This window comes from Panthera tigris, chromosome A2 (assembly GCF_018350195.1).
Source record: "Panthera tigris isolate Pti1 chromosome A2, P.tigris_Pti1_mat1.1, whole genome shotgun sequence".
Classification (NCBI taxonomy): Eukaryota; Metazoa; Chordata; class Mammalia; order Carnivora; family Felidae; genus Panthera; species Panthera tigris.
In genome coordinates, this window is record NC_056661.1 from 48,922,642 (window position 1) to 48,946,283 (window position 23,642).

Consider the following 23,642-nt stretch of genomic DNA (forward strand, 5'->3'; position numbering starts at 1 on the left):
AGGTATATAAAAAAGACATTAGAAAATATCTTCAGACTTCTTGCTTTTACTTTCTTTTGGATTACTTTCTCCAGATGAATTTCTAGAAGTTGTTACATGGAGTAATAAAGAATAAGGACTTTGAAGCCAAATCACCTTAAATCAATTTCCACCCCTGCTCTGTACTAGCACAAAGCCTAACCTAAATGATGTTGCATTCCTGTGCCTGTTTCCTAATTTGTAAAATGTAAATGATAATAAAACCTGATAGAGTTTTGTTTGGTTTTATGTTTTAAGGAGAAGCACTAAGTGAGCTAACCTGTACAAAGTTGTGAACTGCTTAGTACAATGCACAACACATAGGAAACATTTGGTAAACAATAGTAAAGCACACATTACTTTTATAATTACAGATTCAAAGTATAAATATTTTTGGACAATTGAAATGTATTGCCAATTTTTTTGCTGCAGGCTTTATGTTAATTCAGCTGCTGGGAAAACTACTAAAATGTTACCTCTGTTTTGATTTGCATTTCTTGGAAAACTGACAAGATTGGATTTTTTTCCATATGTTTGGGTCCTGATTTACCGTTTTTGTGAGCTGTACTTTAGAGCCTTTAAATTGTCTTAATATCTCCTAGGTCATATGATAGATCATCCCTGCCACTCAGCAGAGTTGGCAGAGCTGATAATATTTACAGTATACAGAAAAGAAAGATAAAAGCAAGGTTCTTAAGAGATTTGTTGGTGACTTGCTCAGAGTCCCTTGGCTAGCGTCTTGTAAAGCTGTGATTTGAACCAAAGCATTTAGCTTCACTTTAGTAAATAGTGACTTCTGCAAGTGGTACCTCCTGGCATGAAAAGGCTAATACAATATTTAAAAAACAAACAACAACAACAAAAACAATGCCTAACTTTTCCCTATAAAAAGCTTAATTAAGTCTCTAGAGGAATATGATTTAGACATCTTAGAAGCTGCTACCTGTAGTTCATTTGGAAACCACTAAAGAGACTTGACATTCTGACTCCTTGAAAGACATACTAAATGACAAAGAATTAGCCATAAATTAGAACTTGGAGGTAGTTGTCTTATAAAGTATTATTTAGTGGCTGCAGGCAATAGGATGGTTTCAAAATAAATAGAATTTGATCATCATCCACGAATTAACCCTGTGGTCTCTTGGACTGTGACACCAGTCTAGTAGAGAATTGGCATAGTCTGGGCTGCTGGACTGCTAAGATACTTAAGAAAGGAGGCCATTAGGTCTGGTACAAATGGCCAATAGTCACTGAAAAAAATGAAACAAATCATAATTCACCAAAAAATATATATACAAACTGTAACCACAGTAAGATTACACATGGATAACATGAAAAGATACATAGCATCAAGTGTTGAAGAAGATCTGGAGAAGCTTTGCACTTGATACATTTCTGTTAGAACGTAAAACAATATAACTGCTTTGAAACAAGGCACCTTTTTTTTTTTCCAGAGAGAGAACATGACAGGGGCAGAAGGGCAGAAGGAGAGAGGGAGAGAGAGGCAGAGGGGTGGGGGGAAACCCAAGCAGTCTCCACACTCAGGGCAGAGCCTGACTTGGGGCTCCATCCCATCCCTGGGATCATGACCTGAGCCAAAATCAAGAGTCAGACACTCAACCAACTAAGCCACCCAGGTGCCCCATGGCAACTTCTTTAAAAGTTAAACAAGCATGATCCCATGACACAGCAACTGTTAAGTATTTACCCCAGAAATAAAAACTTTTATCCTCAAAACCTCTATGCAGAAATGTTCATAGTAACTTTATTAATAATTAGCCTATTAGGGGACAACCCTATACGGGTCCCTTATGCTTCTGCTTATCCTGAGAACAGAGGCATTGATGATGTTTTGAAGTTCATCGGTACCGTGATGGAGAAACAACACTACACGCTGGTTCCTTTTTGCGAGAACACCTCTTCTCTTCTGGGATACCATCCATACCTAACAATGTGCTGTTCACCAGCTTGTGTGTTGAGTCTTTAATAAGCTAGTGTGACATTTTGTTAGAGCACAACTTCTTGGCAAAGGGTATGTGTAAGACAAGGGAGAGCTGTCCTATTGCCGTACTATATTGCTATCAAAGACGTTTTGGTAAAAATAATGTCATACTGTAAAAGCAAATGGGACCTAAGTACAAGGATCATCCAAGTGGGTTTTCAAGTCTCTTCTGATGAGCAGACTTATTGTAGGACTATTCCAGATGAAGGAAATCCATGCCAAATGTATTTCTATAACTGAGGGGTACCCCCAAAGGATGTTTAGTGTCTTCTTAAGGCTTAAAACAAATACTTTTAAAAATAGAATTTTCTCATATGGTGACACTGCTGTCATCCTGTCACATCTGTGTGTTTTGGGTGCACCGTCAAATGAGAGAAGCAATGGAGCTTCACTGAAGTTACACTGAACCCATAGATCAACTTGAATAAAATGGATATTTTAATAATACTGAGTTTATTCATGTACCAACATCTTATGCTTCTATATTTATTTCTCTCAATAATTTTCACTGTATATATTTTTGTTGAACCCTAGGTATTTTATATTTTTATGCTACCACAAAATAGTGATTTTGTATTTGTTTCGTATTTTTAGTGACTCCTGTATACATACCTTGATTATTACAGATTTGCTATGCTTCTTTACTGGTTACAGTAGCTCCTTCATAGATTTTTAGGTAGATGATCATGTCATCTGTGACACCATACTTTCTTTTTTTTAATTTTTATTTTATTTTTAGAGAGAAAGAGCAGGGGAGGGGCAGAGAGAGAGAGAGAGAAAGAGAGAGAGAGAGAAAGGATATGAAGTGGGCTCTGTGCTGACAGCAGAGAGCCAGATGTGAGGCTCAAAGTCATGAACTGTGAGATCATGCCCTGAAGTTGGATGCTTAACTGACTGAGCCACCCAGGTGCTCCATACACTTTCTAATCTGATTGCATTTTGTTAGTCTTGTTATATGGCACTGATTAGAACCTCCAGTACAATTTTGAGTGGAAGTCATAATGAAAGTACATTACTTGGTTCCCAGTCTTAGGGTAAAGCAATCCTGGACCAGTGAATATGATCATAGCTGTAGATTTTTTATAAATGTTGTTGGACCTACTTGATAAGGTTGAAGAAGTCCCCTCCTATTCTAATTTTCTGAGTTTTATTATCATTAATAAATTTTTTAGTGCTATTTTTGCATCTATTGAGATGATGCAATGCTTGTTTTTTAGTCAGTATCATGAATTATGTTGATTTTTCAAATATTAAGTTTATAATCCTAGGATAAACATGCTTAATCATGTATTTTTTTTTCATAAACACCAATGTATTAGAATTGCCTATATTTTGTTAAGGAGTTTTGTATCAACTGTCATCATGGACCTTGGTTTGTAGTTTGCTTCTCTTGTAGTGTCTTTTTCTGGTATTGGTACCAGATTAATGTTGCTCTCAGAAAATGAATTGGGAAATGTATTTACCTCTTCTACTGTCTGGAGGACCAGACCATCCTCCTGCCATCCAGTCTCCTGCCTGTGATGCCCATTTGCTAAATGAACTGGATGTGAAAAGGCAAGAGAGTTCTTTGATTCTTTCTGTCAAAGTGAGCTTTTCAGGACATTGAGAGTGGTGCTGAGTGGATCTTGGGAGAAACACAGTTTTTCCGGTGCAGGAGTTCTCACCTATTTAGGTGGCAAACATCTGGAAGGTAGGAAAGGCAAGAATCTATTTAGTTTTGGACATGTTGAGTTCATTATAGCAATAAGGCATCAACTGGAAGGGTTAGGAAGGCAATTCAGTGCCTGTGTAGAACTCAGAAGTCTGTGTTGGAGGTAGAGTGTACATTTGTCAGTAGATGATAGTAAGTGTTGTTTGAATGAATATGATTTCCCAGGAAAGAGTGAGGGTTAGGAGAAAAGAAATATGGGTCTCAAACCCAGACACTGATCAAGTGAGGAGAAGAATGAATGTTGTTGGGAAGAGACTGTCCATGGATGTCTCATGTTTCTGCAAATTGTGCAAGCAGAGACACTAAGTTCCCCTCATTCCAGATTACCTTTTCAAGGATGTTTATGTAGCAAACCATCTTGGAAGGTGGAGGAAGTGACTTCTGGCAAAGGTCAGACATGTTTATGGCAAAAACACTGGGATCCCTTCCTGTAGCACAGCCTACTATGTCATTTGGCCCTCTTTCTGTCACCCTGTGTGATTAGGGGTGTGTGTGATTAGAGAGTCAGAGCCAGCAAATGGTGACACTCCACCTAGCGCTATTGCTGTGAATAATAAAGCCCTTGGTCACTGACCCATGAGTCTCCTGCCTTCCACCAATGTGTCTGTGACTTGTAGGCTTGCAAGTATGGTAAAATCTCAGACCCTTCATAGTTCTTAACAAATGAGTCAAGACCTATAGGGAGTAAGACTCAAAGGAGCAGGAGTTTTTGTTTTTGTTTTTGTTTTTGTTTTTTTACAAAAGGAGAAATAAGTTAGAGGAGGCAAGTGGTATTGGGGAGCAAAAGGTCACTGAGATACATGTGTTATGTAAAGGGAGAAAGATGATCTCCACTTAATAGAGTCACAGGGGAAGCAGTGTTCTCAGGAAACAGATTTTAGTTAAGAAAGTATTTGAAAACTTGGATAAGACCATATGAGAGGAATGATCAATGTGGATTAAAAATCCCAGAAAGCACAGCCAAAGATGTGAAGAGGAAGGAGCTGGTGGTTCAGCAAGGCACAAGATAGCATATAGGGGTGAGTAAAGGGCCAAGGGCAAGTAAAGGGTCATCAGAGAGGCAGTACCCCATAAAGCTTGGATAGGAGGCATAAATAATTTAGTTTTGAGAATTTTCTGGAGGAGGGTGATCGCTTGTGCCCATGAGATTTAGGTGAACTTGGGAAGCATCAGTCCCAGTAGGGCTGAAGTAAATCATGATCTCTATTTTGGTAGCTCATTTCTGGCTGTAAACTTGGAAGCATTGGAACTGATGCAAGATTTCTCATGTTATCTAGCGACATGGAGAATGTAACCAGCTTCTCTTTCATAATGTCTACGTTTTTATAGACTAAGAAACAAGCTTACATCATATAACTTTGCATCAGTCACATATATAATGCCTACAGAGGCAGAATTTCAACCCAGGCTTGTCTGATATAAGCCTACATGCCCCTAATTCAGTTGTTGGGCTGATTGTAGGAGAGATGGAAATGCCATCACATACTGGTTTCAAAATGTTGGTGTTTTGAAGGACCTTGATCCAATTAAGTCATACTGGCAACCTGTGTGTTTTAAACTAAGCCTGTGCATCAACAACCTCCCCTATATGCTCTGTGAAGAGTTTTCTTTTCATTACTACTGAATTACTTTGTTCCACAAGTAGCATGGATGTGGCTAACTGTTCTTTAGGAAAATTATTCAGTGTGTTGGGAGTTGTGAACTGTCAGTTTCAACTTTCTGGTTAGGAGTTGGTTAAGATGCTTTCTTTGTCAGGGTAGTGATTTGATTTTTCTTTTTTTTTAATATTTAATTTTGAGAGAGAGAGAGAGAACAAGCTTCGGGGGGGGGGCAGAGAAAGAGAGGGGGATACACAGAATCCCAAGCAGGCCCCAGCCTCTGAGCAGTCAGCACAGAGCCGGACACGGGGCTCAAACCCACAAACTGTGAGATCATGACCTGAGCTGAAGTCGGACACTCAACTGACTGAGCCACCCAGGCACCCCAGTCATTTGTTTTTTCTTAACACAGGTGCAATGTGACATTGCTAAATGCAGTGTTTTCAGAACTTGGGAGTGGAGAATCCTTCTAACTTCATTTCTCATCACTTAGGAATATTGTTAAGGCCTCGTATGAGGAAACTGGTCTTATTTTTGAACTGTCATAGCTAACTAGTCAAAAGTATGTGTGAAGAAGTATGTGTAAACCTATATGGTTTTTTGTTTAGTAAAATTAATCTTCAAAAAAAAAGCTCACAGTATTTTTATCAACTTTACTTAACTAATTGACACCAGTGAAAGCAGTAATTGAAGTCTTGGGGTACATACAAACTCAGTTTGAAAAACCCCAATTATCCACAGTGAAGGATCATTACCTTCCTTTTCTACTCTTTTACAGGAGCTCCTTGCTCATTATTTTATTTCCCTTCCCAAGATACTTATTTGTTGTTTCATCCTTTATTCAACACACATTTGGTGGGTATCTACTATCTTCCAGGCCCTATTTTGGCTCTAGGCATATGTTAATGTGTAGCGAACAGTCTTGCCTTTGGGGAGTTGAGCGTATATGTATATATATTTGTCTGTTTGATTTAGAGTTGCTTAGACCTGGATATGGAGCCCAGATGAAGGTAAACAATAGCTTTTTCTTTTTATATAAACTTTCACTGGACTGAAGATTTTGAGAAGTCCTTTCAAACCCTGCAGTGGGATGAATTCCCTAAGGACCTTTGCCTATGCTCAAAAGGTGACGGGGTCAAGGTTCCAGTGAGATAGAACCACTCCATCCCCACAGTATGGCCACTGTGCTTCCAGGAAGTGACATTAGACTGGGGAGTCAGGTGACCCTGCTTGTATGCCTTAGCATCTACAGTGTGTGTGCCCCTTAACAAATACCTGGGAAGCAGAGTCATTCTGTCAGACCTGAGATGAGAGATCGAAACCTTTTAGCAGGAGCGTTTGAGTGGAGCTGTGAAAAGTGCCAACAGGACAGGGTTCCGTATTGATACCTATAACCCTTGTGTCTAGCAGGGTGGGTGGCACATAGTAGATGCCAGTTAAATGCAACTCACCTGCCTTCCTGCTTAGTTCCCCTTTTCTTCATCCCGATACTCTTCTTTTTGTTATTTTGCCTCTCTTTCTTTCTCTTCCTCCTTTCCCCTCCCCAACCCTTCACAGGCCCCCCTCCACTGCTCCTTTTCTTCTTCTTCCTTTTCTTCGTACTCTTTTTCTCTCTTCTCCTTTTATTTTTATTTTCCTTAGCATGTTGTCTTTCTGGAAAACACAAAAACTGAGAGAATAATATAATTAGTCCCCCTGCATCCATCACCAAACCTTAGCAGTAGTCCATTTATACCAATGTATTTTATTTTCATATACCCACCTCATGTTTTATTTTGTTTTCTCCTCTCTTCACTGGCCAATTTAAAGTAAACCCAGACATTTAATTTGTCTTAAACATTTAAATACACAATTCTGAAAAAAAGTTCTTAAAAATACATGATAATACATGTACACAACAAAGAAAAAACAATAGTTCCCTATAAAATAGCCTGCCCATTCTCTCTTGAACATCTCCATGCCATTAGCTTGTTCACATGTGTACCTAAAGTAAGTCCATGTGCCCTATTTTTAATGTGTCTTTTTTAATCTAAAAATGTTCCTCCCCATTATTTTACTTCTTGCCATTGTTGAATAAAACAGCTTATTACTATTACTACAGAATTTCTCATATATGGTTTTGTTCTTTGCATCTGTGCAACGTTGATTTACCTGTTTTTCTGTTTTCTGTATTTCCTCAATATTAATCAGTAGATCAGATCTAGATCTTTCCCTCCCTCCCTCTCTCTCTGTGTCTGTCTCTGTCTCTCTCCTTCACTGCCCTTCTCTCTCTCCCTCTCATTCTTTTTCTTTCTCTGTGTGGCAGTTTTTTCATACATTGGACATGTTTACCAACTGATACATTTATTATTGTATTATATCAAGGATATATAACATTCTGGTTTTATTGTGTGTAATGTGAAGTTGAGAAGATGTCAGGATGGTGGTTGGTTCTGTTTGGAAGGGGGGAGCACAGTGGGGGCAGAAGAGCTAAGTTGACATTTTGTTAGTCTGAAGATGTGCTGTTGTGAAGTTTTTAGTTTTGCATGCTCCTTCAGTTCTCATCCATGCATATACAATGCTATCTTTTTAAATTAAAACAAATAAATTGTGAATGTCTAAGCCAAAAAGAATGAGGAGGAAGAGGTTGGGAAGGAGAAGGAGAAGAACAGGAAAGATTCAGCAGTGAGGCCATTGTTGTCAAAATTACTATTCACTGTAAAATACCCATAAGCCTTTGAATTCATGGTCTGATCAGCTGCTCTGATTGCACAGATCCATTATTTCATGTGGTATCTGAATGCATTTTAAAATAAACTGGTTAATTAATATTGTGAAGGCTCAACTTGAATACAATTCCTGGAATGACATAAACAGAATTTCACAGGGTCAGGACCCCATCACTGCAGCAGCTATAGCTGAAGAAGTGGTTAAGAACAGTCATCTATGGCATAGTTTTTCTTAATCTTTAAGTCAGTTCTGGAAAGAAACCTTCGCTAGTGATTTTACAGTTTGCATGGAAGAAGCAATAGAAAATATATAAATAGGAATTCAGCTGAAGAAATCAGAGAAGAAATCTCTATGAGAAATTGAAACTGTATCCATACTCCTCTTTAAGAATCTACACCTTTTTTTTTTGTTTGTTTGGTATAGCACGTTTCCTGGTGTGAGCTTCAGAAGGAGTGTTCTTACCTTGACTGAATTGGCTCATGTTACATACAACAGGCTCTTCTTGGCAGTGAAAAAAGTCCTTGGTCCAGTCTCTCAGAACACCACCTACACGTTTGAGGTGTGTGAATGTTGGGTCTGAAACTTCATGCCCTTTCATTCCTCTTCCCCAGTACATTGTTTGAAAACTAACCCCCTATCCCTGCCCTGCCTTTCCCTACCCCACCCCACCACACACACATATTTACTCACTGCTTGTATTTTTATTTGCACTTACCTGGAAATTGGAAGTGGAATTGCAGAAGGAAACTCAGTTTTAAGTGACAATTAAATGCTCCCCCCAGGAAGCATCCTGCATGGAAAATGATTAGAAATGAGGGTTTGTGGCTAGATATTGTGTATCTCCCTTGCTGGAAGTCTTTATGAATCTATAACCAAGTACTCCATGTGTATCCACTGCAGAACATTAGGATGTTAATGCTTCATTTGTAATCAAATTTTGGTCATCTAAAGTAGAGGATCAGTTAATAAGTCAACTGCCATTTCTGCTTTGTTTTCTTGGTTCCTCTGCCAACATTTTGGTCATTTCTCTGGATACTTTGTCCACTCAAGGAGAGATCAAGGGGAGGATATGGTGGGGGTTGTCCAAACCATCCGTTTCCTCCTTAGAGGAAACTCTTGTAGTGAAGTATTCAGTGGGGATGAGAGGATGTAGAAGTCATGACTAGCATAAACCTGGAGGTCATTGTGGATCTAAAGCTGAAAATGAACAGAGATAAAGAGGAAAAGTTCTAGTTCATCGCTTTCCATGTGCACATAAGGAAGGAACCAGGTAGCTAATTGCCCATAATGTATAGTGAAGTAACAGGCAGGAAATGCATGGTAAATGGAAAAGTCAATAGTACTGACCAAAGAAAGTGTTGTGAGAGTTAAAAATGAAGCCATGGATATGCTCAGCCCAGAGTCTGCTGCATAGAAAGCACGCAGTAGATACATGCTCCCTGTAGTATTATTAACCTTGCCATTTTTATCAGGAGTTGTGTTTCTCATTGTCTACAACTAGAAGCACAACCACATTGTGCCTACAAATAGAAACACAACCACGTTGAAGGCTTTTGATTTCAATCCAAACCTTCTGACTTTGACTGATATTTATTGCAGGCTATAGGTTTTTACTTCTGAGATTCTATAAATGCAGTCGCTTAAAAAGATGGCAACAAAGTAAACTTCCTCAAAGACAGAATCCAGTTTTACCACTAACATTCATAGTATAAATAGAAATGTATACCTCTAAGGGGGGAAAATATCCAGTAAGTCATGTTATTTAATTTTAAAATATGGAATGGACTACAGAAACATCTTGATAAGGCTTGCTGAGGAACTGTAAGCCCTGCAACATTTTCTAGCACCCCAGGGTACCCACCGAGCTGCCCCTACCCAGAATCTAGCAGCTTTGTTAAGACCGAAGTCTGCCCTCCCTCTGTTTTGAGTGCCTGTGACATACTCTTTTCCTGTTTATTAAGGTACTTGTCATTTGCAATAAATCCAAACATTATTACCATAGTTAATTATACAGAGAACTACTCAGCATGTCAGCCTCAAGAAATATTTGAGTTTGAGGCTCTATATTCAATAAAATAAATTTGAGTGATGCATGGTTTATAAACATGGTCAGCACCAGCATGCATTACTTGAGAGAGGTCTTTCCAAACCAAATAACCTCAATTAATATTTTAAATCAAAATAAAAATCAGTTTTTCACTCCTTTAGAAACATATGGTACGCATTAGACCATTTGTTCAAATCCGCTGAATCTTTCTGGGAAGTTTGTCAGTCTGCATTAGCAAACATCTTTTGTTTCCTTACTTCCTGCTACGCCGTCTCTTTCTTTTAGTTTCCTCAGTGAAATGAGATTGTTTATATTAATAACTTACCATATATAATGTCTTGCATTTTCTATTCCTTTTTTTCTTCTAAAAATTTGCTTATGCATATTAACTAAGGCATACATTCTAAGAAAGAAGTATGCAAAAATGAGTGGGTTAAGAAGGTCATTCAAAGAGAATCCTTCACCAGAAGAATGAACACTAAAAATTCTGATAGTGAAAGAGTTTATGGATTATCTGTGTGTAGTACAGATGAGAGTTTATTCAACAGAATGTGAAAAAGGTGTGCATTTTGAAGGTAAATACTGGACTCTTGGACACAAATACCAATAGAGCAGGAAATCAGGAGAATTCATTTATTTTTTTAATATAGTTGACACACAGTGTTCAATTAGTTTCAGTTGCACAATATAGTGGTTCCACAAGTTTATATGTTATGCTATGTTCACCACACATGTAGCCACCATTTGTCTCAATACATAATTACACTATCATTGACTCTATTCCTTATGCTATACTCTTTATCCCATTACTTCTTAATTCCATAAATAGAAGCCTGTATGACTAGACACAGGAAAAAATGCTCAACATCACTCATCATCAGGAAAATAAAAATCAAAACCACAATGAGATGCCACCACACACCTGTCAGAATGCTATGTTGGCAAGGATGCAGAGAAAGAGGATCTCTTATGCACTTCTGGTGGGAATGCAAACTGGTGCAACCACTCTGGAAAACAGTATGGAATTGCCTCAGAAAATTAAAAATAGAACTACCCTATGACCCAGCAATTGCACACCTAGGTATTTATCCAAGGGATACAGGTGTGCTGTTTCGAAGGGGCACATGCACCCCAATGTTTATAGCAACACTATTGACAATAGCCAAAGTATGGAAAGAGCCCAAATGTCCATTGACGGATGAATGGATAAAAAAGATGTGGTGTATATATACAATGGAGTATTACTCGGCAATCAAAAAGAATGAAATCTTGCCATTTGCAACTACGTGGTTGGAACTAGAGGGTATTATGCTAAGCGAAATTAGTCAGAGAAAGACAAATATGATATGACTTCACTCATATGAGGACTTTAAGATAGAAAACAGATGAACACAAGGGAAGAGAAGCAAAAATAATATAAAAACAGGGAAGAGGACAAAACATAAGAGAGTCTTAAATATGGAGAACAAACAGAGGGTTACTGGAGGGGTTGTGGAACAGGGGATAGGCTAGATGGGTAAGGGGCATTAAGGAATCTACCCCTGAAATCATTGTTGCGCCATGTGCTAACTAACTTGGATGTAAATTAATAAACTTAAACAAAAAATAGAAGCCTGTATTTCCTCTTCCCCTTCATTCATTTTGTCTAACCCCCCTCTCCCTTCCTCTCTGCCAATAACCACTTTGTTCTTTGTAATTATAGGTCTGATTCTGTTCTGTTTATTCTTTTTTTTTTCTTTTAGATTCCACATATGAGTGAAATTATATGGTATTTGCCTTTCTCAGTCTGACGTACTTATCATAATACCCTCTAGATTCTTCTATGTTGTCACAAACAGCACAATCCCATCCTTTTTATGGCCGTGTGATATTCCTTAGTGGTATGTGTGTATGTGTATGTGTGTGTGCTCACGCGTACACCATACATCCCTTATCCATTTATTCATTTATCTGTTGAATGGGGACTTAAGTTTCTTCTGTAATTTGGCTGTTGTAAATAATGCTGCAGTAAACATAGGGATGCATAGATCTTTTCAAATTGGTGTTTTCAATTTGGCGGTGGGGTGGGTCGAGTAAATACCCAGTAGTGGAATTATTGGATCTTGTGGTAATTATGTTGTTAATTTTTTGAGGAACTTCCATACTGTTTTTCACAGTGACTCTACCCATTTACATTCACACCAACAGTGCACAAGGATTCCTTTTTCTTCACATCCTCACTAACACTTGTCATTTCTTTTCTTTTTGCTTTTAGGCATTCTGACAGGTGTAAGGTTCTATCTCCTCGTGGTTTTGATTTGCACTCCTGTTAATTAGTGACGTTTGAATATCTCTTCATGTTCTGTTGGCCATCTGTATATCGTCTTTGGAAAAATGTCTTTGCAGGTTCTCTCCCCATTTTTTTAATCAAGTTTTTTGTTGTTGGTGGTGGTGTTGAGTTGTATACACCCTCTACATATTTTGGATAGTGACACAATATATATATTTGGATATATAACTTATACATTTTATGTATAGATTACAAATAACTTCTTCCATTCAGTAGGTTGCCCTTTTGTTTTGTTGGTTTCCTTTGCTGTGCAAAAGCTTTTCATTTTCATGTAGTCCCAATAGTTAATTTTTGCTTTTGTTTCCCTTGCCTTAGGAGACCTAACTAGAAGAATGTTGCTATGGCCCATGTCAGAGAAATTACTGCCTGTTTTTTCTTCTAGGAGTTTTGTGATTTCAGATCTCCTATTTAGCTGTTTAATCCATTTGAGTTCATTTTTATATATGGCATAATAAAATGGTCCAGTTTCATTCTTTTGCATGTACCTGTCCAATTTTCTTAGCACCATTTATTGAAGATAGTGCATTTTCCATTGTATATTCTTGCCTCCCTCATCATAGGTTAATTGGCCACATACATTGGCATGCATGTATTTCTGGGATCTCTGTTCTGTTGAGATGATCATAGGACTTTTATCCTTTATTTTGTTGATGAGGTGTGCCACATTGATTTGTGAATATTGAGCCTTTTTTGCATCTCAAAATTTAACATATTTGATTATGGTGAAAAATCCTTTTAATGAATTGTTGAATGTGGTTAATATTTTGTTGAGGATTTTTGTATCTAGGTTCATCAAAGATATTGGCCTGTAGTTTTATTTTGGGGGACATGTTTTAGTCTGGTTTTGTTCTCAGGGTAATACTAACTTCTGGAATGTATTTGGATTCTTTCCTTCCTATTGGTTTTTTTTTTTTTTTTGGAGTAATTTGAGAACAGTTATTAACCTTGGTAGTAACTCTTCTTTAATGTTTGGTAGAATTCCCCTATGAAGCCACCTGGTGCTAGAGTTCTGTTTTTTGGTAGTTTTTAATTAATGATTTAAATTCATTACTGTTTATTAGTTTCCTCAGATTTTCTATTTCTGTCTGAGACAATGTTGAAGGTTTTGTTTCTAGGAATTGATCCATTTCCAGAAAATCACAAGACTTTAAAAAAGATAGTCCACTTTGCTGAAGAAGTAAAAATAGTGCTGCAGAGTTTTCCTCATTTATCTAAACCTCAGACCCTTTCCTGGGAAATAAGTTGAAAAGGTTTAACTTCATCCAAGAAAAGAATATGACAATATGTCAGTTAATCAGAAAGATGGAAAGAATGAGCTGTTAACTGACAGTTGATTGAAAAGTGTTCTGAGGTGCCTGGGTGTCTCAGTCAGTTAAACCTCTGACCTTATCTCAGGTCATGATCTCATAGTTTGTGTGCCCGAGCCCCAAGTCGGGCTCTGTGCTGACAGCTCAGAGCCTGGAGCCTCCTTCAGATTCTGTGTCTCCCTCTCTCTCTGCTCCTCCCCAACTTGTGCACTCGTTCGCTCTCTCTCTCTCTCTCTCTCTCCCCCTCTCAAGAATGAATAAACACTACAAAAAGTTTTTAACATATTAAATGTTCCTGTTTTCCTCTACTTCAATCTATGTTAAAAGTATTTCTTAAAACTTCATTTCATGGTTTTTTTGAGGGGGTTAGGGTGGGGGGATGGTTAATGCTAGATTTTGTAATTTTTAAATGTTTATTTTGGAGAGAGAGAGACAGAGTGTGAGCAGCGGAGGGGTAGACAGAGAGGGATACACAGAATCTGAAGCAGGGTCCAGGCTCTGAGCTGTCAGCATAGAGCCTGACATGGAGCTCGAACTCACAAACCATGAGATCATGACCTGAGCAGAGGTCAGATGCTTAAACAAGTGAGCCACCCAGACACCCCTAGGATATTATACAGTAGTACATGAATAAGAAGTGTAGCATTCATAAAAACATGGGAATTAATGAGTATTAAACATTACTTACATGGAAAAATTATTTAATACATCACATGGAAAAAATGTAGGGTTATTTCAGGCTTGGCTAACTTACAGCTTACTTATAGTTTCATATACATAGCACATTTTTATGCTGTCCTTTATTTGCAGTATGATGACCAGAGGAACACAAAATGACCAGAGTAATTGCAAGGTATATGTTGGGTTTTAATTTTGATAAAACTGAGTACATCTATTTATAAGAACAAGTAAACTATCTCAGGAATTTCCACCAAACTTTGCTTACATCTCATTAGCTAGAATTGTGTCCCATGCCTGTTCTAAATCAGCCTTTGCAGAGGAAATTGGATTGGCTTAGAGAAATCAGTATTGACTCAGTGAGGCTCGAAGAAGGTTCAGATCATATTTCTCTTTTCCTCGCTTTTTCTCCCCCTAACCCTCTTTCCCTCTTTCTTACTTACTCTCTCTCTCTCTCTCTCTCTCTCTCTCTCTCTCTCTCTCTCTCACACACACACACGGTACAAATATCTGAAGACAACCAGATTTCAAGTAAAGAAGGAGGGGAGAAAATTGGCAAACAGTTGTGCTTGTGACCCTTGAGAAAATAAAGTTAACCTTGTTTTTTTAATGAACTTGCCATTTCTGATTCTCTTGATATAAGGTTACATTTTTCAAGTCATTATAGCCTGAAAGACAAACTTGTCTCTTAAGTCTTCTGAAAGCCTTTAATAAGCTCACCTACATGGTGACTCCCTAAGACAAGCATAAAACCTACAGTGTTCCACAAATTATATTATTTAAAATGTAGCAATTATTTTCCAGGTATTCTTTCTGGGATAAATGACTCAATGAATGCAGTATAGAAACTGATCTCCTGAATTATTAGTCTGAACCTATTCCATAGTATATATTTTATAGCGGTCATAATGCCTTCACGGTGGCCTTTTTTAAGTACTATAAAAAATAACAAATTTGTAAAGTAGCAGGTTATAAAACTAATGTGAGAAAATGAATTGCCTTGTAAAACAAGTATTGTAAAATGTTAATGTAAAAATCTAGTTGGTGGGTTCACTGTAAAGTACTTTCAACCTTGCACTGTGTTTAAAATGTTTCATGATAGGATGTTGAAAACTAATAAAACCACAACAAACAAAGAATAGCTTTTACATATGTAACCAGAAACCAATGAGAAATTCATAGCAAGGAAAACTGTATTTATAATAGCAAAAATAAATGAAATACCTAAGCTAACTTTCAGGAAACACTCAAAACTTTTGTTTTGAGAAATCCTGAACAGTTGAAGGAAGTGAAAGAGGAAAGACACAGGTAGTGAGACTCACCTTCATAAAGACTTCTATTCTAGTTTATTTATGAATATAGCATAAACCTAATGTACCATCAAGGTTTTTTTTTCTTAAGCTATGTAAGCGATTAATAAAATTCATTTGAATAAGTAAACAAAAATAACCAGGAAATTTTGAAAGAAATGAATAATTATGTGGAAGAATGTCTAACTCTACCAGTTATTAAAATGTTACCCTTCATAATTGGAACTCTAGCATTGGTGCATGAATAGACAAACCAGACAATGAAACAGATTTTTTAAATCCAGAAATAGACTTCATTACTAAATTTCCATATGTAATGAATCTGTGAAACTACAAATGAAACTTCAAATCTGTGACAGAAGATGAAGTCTTGTATGTTTTAACCCAATAGCTATATGGAAAAAGATAAAATTTTGATTTATTCCTCATCCTGTGCACAAGAATACATTCCAAATGGATCAAATACCTAATTTTTGAAACCAAAATTATAAAAGGACTAGAAGAAAACATGCGTGGTATCTTCTTTACTCTGAGGGTGGAAATTAAAAATCCAGAAGTTAAAGATAAAAGAAATGGGTTTAGAAAAAATTCTATGTTTACAGAAATTTCACTTGGAAATTGTGTGTAAAAAGTAAATGAGGGGTGCCTGGGTGGCTCAGTGGGTCGAGCATCTGACTTTGGCTCAGGTCACGATCTCACGGTTTGTGAGTTCTAACCCCATGTTGGACTCTGTTCTGAGAGGTCAGAGCCTATAACCTGCTTTGGATTCTCTCTCTCTCTGTCTCTCTCTCTCTCTCTCTCTCTCTCTGTCTCTCTCTGTCTTCCTCCCCTGCTCATGGTGTGTCTGTCTGTCTCTCTCTCAAGAAACATTAAATAAACATTAAAAAAATTTTTTAAAGTAAATGAAAAACGAGCAACTGGGAATAAGGGTTACAACTTAAACTCAAAGATTTAATATTTGTAGTTAATAAAAAGCTTTTAAAATAGATAAGGAAAAGTTCTTGTAAAAGCTCGCTAAATTATAAACAGTTTACAAGGGAAAAAAAGCAATGCTTCTTAATGCAAAGATGTTCAACCTACCCTATACCAAGAAAGATACAAATAAAAATGCACTGTGGAGTTGTTTCTCACATAACTGTCTGATTGACAAAATCAAGTTCGACGATATACTTTGGTGAGTTGGTTGGGGAAATGAACACTCTCACCCTCTGTTGGTAGGAGAGCAAATTAATGCAATCCCACTCTAGAGGGGGATGTGTCAATATTTAGCAAAAGATACATATGAATGTACTCTTTAACAAAGCAATCACTCTTAGAATCTATCGCCAAAACAGGCAAAACATTGAAAAACTATTTTCAGAAGGCAGTTAATATACTGTACTTTTTAGACTGTTAGACAAGATATACTGACATGATCTATATTATGGAATAAAGCAAATAAATAACCAGAATGGTATTATTAAGAACCAATATTTTTCTCATAAAAGGGAGGCAGTAGAGGTATAAGAGTGCCAAAGTTAATTAAAAAACAAAAACAAACAAACAAAAACCCTGTAGTCATGAATTTCAATTGGAAGTAGCACTATGGATTTATGATCAATCTTATCTTACTCAAAAACCAAAAATCCTGGGGCACTTGGGTGGCTCAGTCAGTTAAATGTCTTCACTCCTGATTTTGGCTCATTTGATCTCACGGTTGGTGATTGGAGCCCTGCTTCTGACTGCACTGACAGTGTGGAACCTGCTTGGGATTCTGTCTCTCTTCCTCTCTCTCTGCCCCTTTCCCTGCTTGCTCTCTGTTTCTCTCTCTCAAAATAAATAAACTTTACAAAAAAATTACTGTACACACGCTGAAAAGCCTAGATCCAATGACAGGCAGCAGCATGAGGTTATTGGTAGTTAAATGAAATATATATAAAACACAAAAGTGTCTTCCCTATGAGATATTAATATGTGCTTTGAAAAGGAAAAATAAAAATTCAAGAAAATTTGGGAAATTGTGAAATTTCATCCTGTAGATTATAATTTTTCTGATAACATTAAATGCTTTGGAAAAGTCAGTAAAGAAATCTAAAAATAAGTAATGCAGTGTCTGTCAGGAACCTTTGATTTTTCAGGGGAGAGGACTGGAGTTGTAGCATTCCTCTTGCTTTTTTTTTCCACTTAGAAATGTGCCATGGAAAACAATTTAGGAAATACTGCTGTGAAAGTGAAATGCAATCTGTGGATAATTATTATTCTTTCTAAAGGATCAAGAGGTCTAAAGGGAGTTCCTGGTATCGTGTACTTAATGAATGCATAATTTAATACAAGTATTGTTTAGAATCTACTAAATACTAAATACTGTGTTTGCTGATAGCAATATAAGGTAAAAAGGAAATGAAAAAATCTAGAAACCTAGTAGAGCATTAAAATATAGTGCTACTATATTTGATGAAAATCTTTAAATATGACTAAGTGTAGGAAACCATTGCATTGCATCATAGAGAGGGAATTAAGTTGTGACGAGTGAAAACAAGAAGGAAATATGTTTCTGGCAAAGTAAAGAGCATAAGAAAATATAACTTGACATTAGAGGTGGGGTATATTCAGAAAAATAGAGCGCCATACCTATCTGGAACAACAACAACAAAATTACAGGGAAAGGGTTGTGCAGGGCTGATGTAGTAAGAAGATGTAGTGGGCTTTGGGGTTGGACGAACCTGAGCTATGATAATCATTCTACCTGTAAATGATCTTGGGGAGTTACTTAATCTCTATAAAGCTGACCTTTTCTATCTGTAGAGTGAGGATAAATAATGTTTAACTCCCAAAGTAAGAATGAAATAAGAATAATGTGTGCCAAGTTTCCAACACAGTGAAGGGCACTTAATTCCAGTTCTTCTTCCTATTAGGCAGATGGGGGCAAAGTGATGAACACTCTGATTTGTCAGGGGAAAGAATTTGGACTTTATTTTGTAGGCAGTGAAGAACATGGAAGAATCCTGAGCATGAGGATGAGGTGATAAGCTCTGTTATTTGGAAACGTGGATATGGAGTAATGACCAGATAAGATGAAGGGAGGTATCTAGCATTGATTGCATCCTGATGGAAGATAGAAGGGCATAAATGGGGTGTTGGTAGTGTGGCTGCAGATGTTCAGTGTTACAGAGATAGAGCTGATAGAACTTGGCTTCTCTTAGATATGTGTGGGTGGGAGAGTTAAAAAGGAAACAATAAAAAAATGACATGGTTTCTAGCCTGAGCACCTGAGTTGTCAGGAATACCAACCATTGAGCCAGACAAAAGGTGGAGTGGATATACAGAAGTTCACGTGTGGAATTTAGTTTATTTTATATCATTTTCCTTTGGATCCATCACCTCTTTTGAGTGAGTAAGCTTTGAACTTTTGAATATAGCGTCCCAGCCTCTAATCCATGCAATCTCTTCATTCTATGGGACCACTATATTTTGAACAGTATGTTGGCTTATTACAAAAACTGTCATTGTGATCTTGTGGAGTGTGCTTCACAGGTTTGTCTAATACGTCGGAAAGGTTAGTGTAATGGACTACCAAGTCAAATGCCAAACACTATACAAACAACTTAATATGGTAGCTAAATGTGGATATGCTGTTTGCACTATTGTATTCTCCAAAACATTGTTTGCTTTGAGCATAGTTGGATGTGAATGCAAATTTAGATGCTTTACTCAACACCAATCTTTGTGTGTGCATGTTTCTTGTTTTAATGTGCAGGACAGGAGAGAATTGGGAAAGATTCCAACTATGAACAGGAGGGTAAAGTTCAGTTTGTGATTGATGCAGTCTATGCAATGGCTCATGCCCTTCATCATATGAACAAGGATCTCTGTGCTGACTACCGAGGGGTCTGTCCGGAAATGGAGCAAGCTGGGGGAAAGAAGTTGTTGAAGTATATCCGCAATGTTAATTTCAATGGTGAGTCACCAAATATCCATGATTTGGGGAATTCTACGTGTTGGCATCCTGTGTTTCCTGAGTTATGTAGTTAAATTATTTACTGTTAAGACCTGGTTGGTGATAAGATTTCAAATAGTTGAATCAATATATGAACAATACATAAGCGAATGAAGGAAAGAATAAATAAATACTTGGGAGTTAAGATTTATCTTTTTTGGTAAATATTAGTAAGAGTGGGAGGAGAGAGAGGAAAGGAAAGGGATCTAAGTCAATTGAAGTAATGATTGTAAGTTGCTATAACCACATCCCAGATTACACACATTTCTCAGAGTATAAAACTCTGTTAGAAATTAATTGGTTACCTAAGAGAAGTAGGTAGAGATGGGTGGGAAAATGGGCAAATCAGGTAGAAGGCATAAGGGAGAAATACCACTTCTCTGATAATATAGTCTTGAGTCTTTACAACATGTGAACACTTCACTTATCAAAAAGTAAACAAATAATTAAAATAAACCTGAATGCGGGCCACATTAGTCAGAGTTCTCCAAAGAGAACCAATAGGACATCTGTATAGATACATAGAAGAGACTAATTTATAGGAATTGGCTCACACAGTTATGGAGACAGGAAAGGCCCTCTATCTTCACTCTTCAAGCTGCAGAACCAGGGAGGTTGGTGTTGTAATTCAGTCGAAGGTAAACATTTAAGAATCTGACGGCTTATGATATAAGTCCTGATCTGAGTCCAAAAGCCAGAAAACCAGGAGCAACAGTGCTGAGGGCAGAAGAACACACCTGTCGCAGATCAAATACAGACAGTGAATTGGCCCTTTTTCTGCCTTTGGGCTCTAGTCAGTCTCTCAAGAGACTTGTTGATGCCCTACCCCCATCCACCTTGGGGAGGGCCACCTGCTTTGTTCAGTTCACCAGTTCAAATACTGATCTTTTTCAAGTATGCCATCACCGATACACCCAGAAATAATGTTTTACCAGCTATCTGGGCATCCCTAGTCAAGGTGACACATAAAATTAGCCATCATGTAGGTGTAAATTCAATACAGACAGTAATAAATAAATTTAAATATATTATATATGAGCAATGTAACCACACCGAGGGGTTTGGGGAATAAAAAATGAGCACACGTAGTTTTGGAAGATAGTATTTGACTGTATGCTATAAGACCAAAGGCAAAAAATAACTGTATACAATTATTATACAATAGCTAGTAAACTTGTGGGTTCACAATTAAGAAAATAATTTATGTATGTGAGAGGATTGAGAGAATAATGAGTATATTGTAGATAATGAGAGCCATGTTTCTTACTGTTAGAGAAAGAAGTTACTAGAAAGAATGAGAGAAAACTAGAAGGAATCTTGTTGTGTTTGGATGGGAGATACCTGAATGAACTCTTGGCTTTTAATATGCATGCAGATAGGTAGATACATAAATAGATTTGTGAATGTTATATATGTATACATACCTGTGCTGCCTAGTTCTGCCCACTGAGAGGGCTAGCAGTAATGAGATCCTGGTAGAAAGGACAACACCTAGTATCCACATCTTATTTATGTATAACAATGGCATGGCCATTCTTACCCTAGTTACAAAACAATTGATTTTGCAAATTCCCTTGGTGACTTTACCCTGACTCTTTTTCCAGGTAATGTCTGTAAACTCATTTGGTCAAGATGATATTTCCCACTGATGAGCTAGAGTTTCTGAGCATCCGACTGGACACAGTGCTCCTGTTTATCAAATGATTACTGTGTGCCAGATCCTGTGCTAAGTACTTCACTTGAGTTGGCTTACTTAATACCAAATTATATAGATTCTGTTATTTTCCTTAATTTTTTTATAGATAAGGAAAGTGGTTCATAGAGAAATTAAGAACAACAATGTTCAAAAGTATATACACAGTAATGATGCTACCTGCTTTGGTACCTGGGCACCTAACTCCACAGCCTGATCCCTTGACTACAATTTTTTAAGTTTCTGATAAGGGTTTACTGCATCATTCCTGCTGACTTACATCTTAGGATGGAGACTTTTTTACGTGTTTTATGGAGGATTTTTATTTCTCTTGGTCTCAATCAGCTTAATTTTGTGCTCTTACGTTACTTTAGTACAAACTTTCTTGTACCCCTGGGAGTTTTGTTCCAGACGAGTAGAATACAATTTAATAACTCTAAACTTCACATTTACCAAAGCGTCATTTTATGAAATAAAAAATGCCCTAAAAGTACTACTACAGGTTCACCAAGTACTTAACCTTCTTTTATTCAGTAAGAGAAAAGATGGCTAATTTTGTCATTATCATTTACAACCATTTTTTCCTACATCCCAAATGAATGCAATGACTTTAGCCTAAATATGATTTAGTTATGTCTGTGTTGGCCCATCCAACTAGATGGTATTATTGTAGATGTAAATTTAACAAATTTGTTACCTCACATACATAATCTTATAGCATTGCTATATAGTGAAGTACTTAATGTGAAGTGTGTCTGTATCTAGATTTGTTAGTTTCCAGAGAACAAAGTAGATTGGGGTATATTTTTGTAAGGAAGACACATTTCCTGTGTTTTTTTTGAAAAATGACGTTAGCTTTCCTTCATTGACAGGCAAGATCTGGTTTTCCTCCCCTTAAATCTGAGTGAGCCTGTGACTAATGCAGAAGTGACACTATGTAACTTCTACAGCATAAGAGTCATAAGTACTCTGCCTGGTACTCTTGACACATTAGTATTACAGAAACAGCTACCATGTTGGGAGCAAGCCAAGAACTCAAACAGGCCATATGAGGGTACTCCAGCCATAGTCCCAGCTGAGGTCCCAGCTGACAGCCAGCATCAATTATCAGGCATGTGAGCTTCAAGCTGCCCCCTCTGACATAAGTGGACCAGAGAGGTGATGTCCCTGCTGAGCCCTGCTTGGATTTCAAAATACAGGTCATCATTATTTTGAGCAGTAATTTTTAGGGTGGTTTGTTGAGCAGCAGTAGATAATTAAACACAAATCAATGCAGCATTTCTGGAATCTGTGTATGAAGTGTTAAAATGAGAGAAAAATCCTAAATACCTTGATGCAAAGTACTCTTTTGTCATCTGGGAAACCTAGATCCCGAATTCTTCTCTGTCCTAGAAGAAAGGAATTTCATTCTGATACTCTAATTCAATAGAGGAGGTGGAAGACAAATACTTGCTGTTATCCAGTTTCCTCTCAATATCCCAGCTTGTCAAGTGGCCCTGCTTCCTTCACTATTGTGCCCTTGGGTTCTGGCCCTGATACCTGTGGACATTTCTACAGGGGATCACTTCTCTTTTGATAACTTCTTTGTCCTCTCTGGACTTCTTTGATCTTTTCTTTTTTAAAAATATAGTCTTCATTGAACACAATCCCCTTTATTCTTTTTCAAGAAGTTCAGGGATGCTGTTAAAAAGGAGCTGTGCGGAAAAAACCCTGGAAATAATAAGCCCAGTTGCATTATAGAATCCATCAAAAAGGTCAAAGCCACACAATATGCTATTACCAGTCATCACTTAGATAAAGTGTTCAGCTCTTCTGCCTTAATTTTTTTTTAAGCATGAACTTTAATGAGAACGGAAAGGGCATGACAAGAATCATTTCTCCTAACAAAGATTGTAAGAAGAGAGAAAGATTAGGCGCTGTGTCTCATTTTGGTGAATATTTAGCTGGTGAGCTAGAGACCCTTTGGAGCCCCAGGCCTCCAGTATTACTGCTCTCTCATCTCAAAGACTATGAAAAGCTCAAGTCCTGGTATTTAATGAATAGAAGCTGTAGAATTACCACAAAGCACAACATGAATCCTAGCATCCAATGTGGAAGAAAAGAAAGGTGAGCATATGAATATTAATATCTTCCTGTGAAATGATAGGATTCTCATTTTCTTGCTAATAACATGTGGAATCCAGATTTCGTTTCTCTTCCTTATGCTTAGAGCTCACTGAAAGTGGAAATCCTGTATTAAAAAGCTGTTTTTGTTTTCGATGTTG

At 37.3% G+C, this 23,642-nt stretch overlaps 1 protein-coding gene across 5 annotated transcripts in view; it reads left to right on the forward strand.

Annotated features, from left to right (window-relative positions):
- The window catches only part of GRM7 (glutamate metabotropic receptor 7), an 860,397-nt gene that overhangs the window by 561,132 nt on the left and 275,623 nt on the right, over positions 1–23,642 (forward strand). For 4 of the 5 annotated variants that reach the window (XM_042979452.1, XM_042979450.1, XM_042979448.1 and 1 more), the window contains one exon: positions 19,446–19,646. The exons of the other annotated variant lie outside the window; for it this stretch is intronic. In XM_042979452.1, the coding sequence (XP_042835386.1) occupies positions 19,446–19,646 (201 nt within the window). The remainder of the gene's footprint in view (positions 1–19,445; positions 19,647–23,642) is intronic. 5 annotated transcript variants of the gene reach the window in all.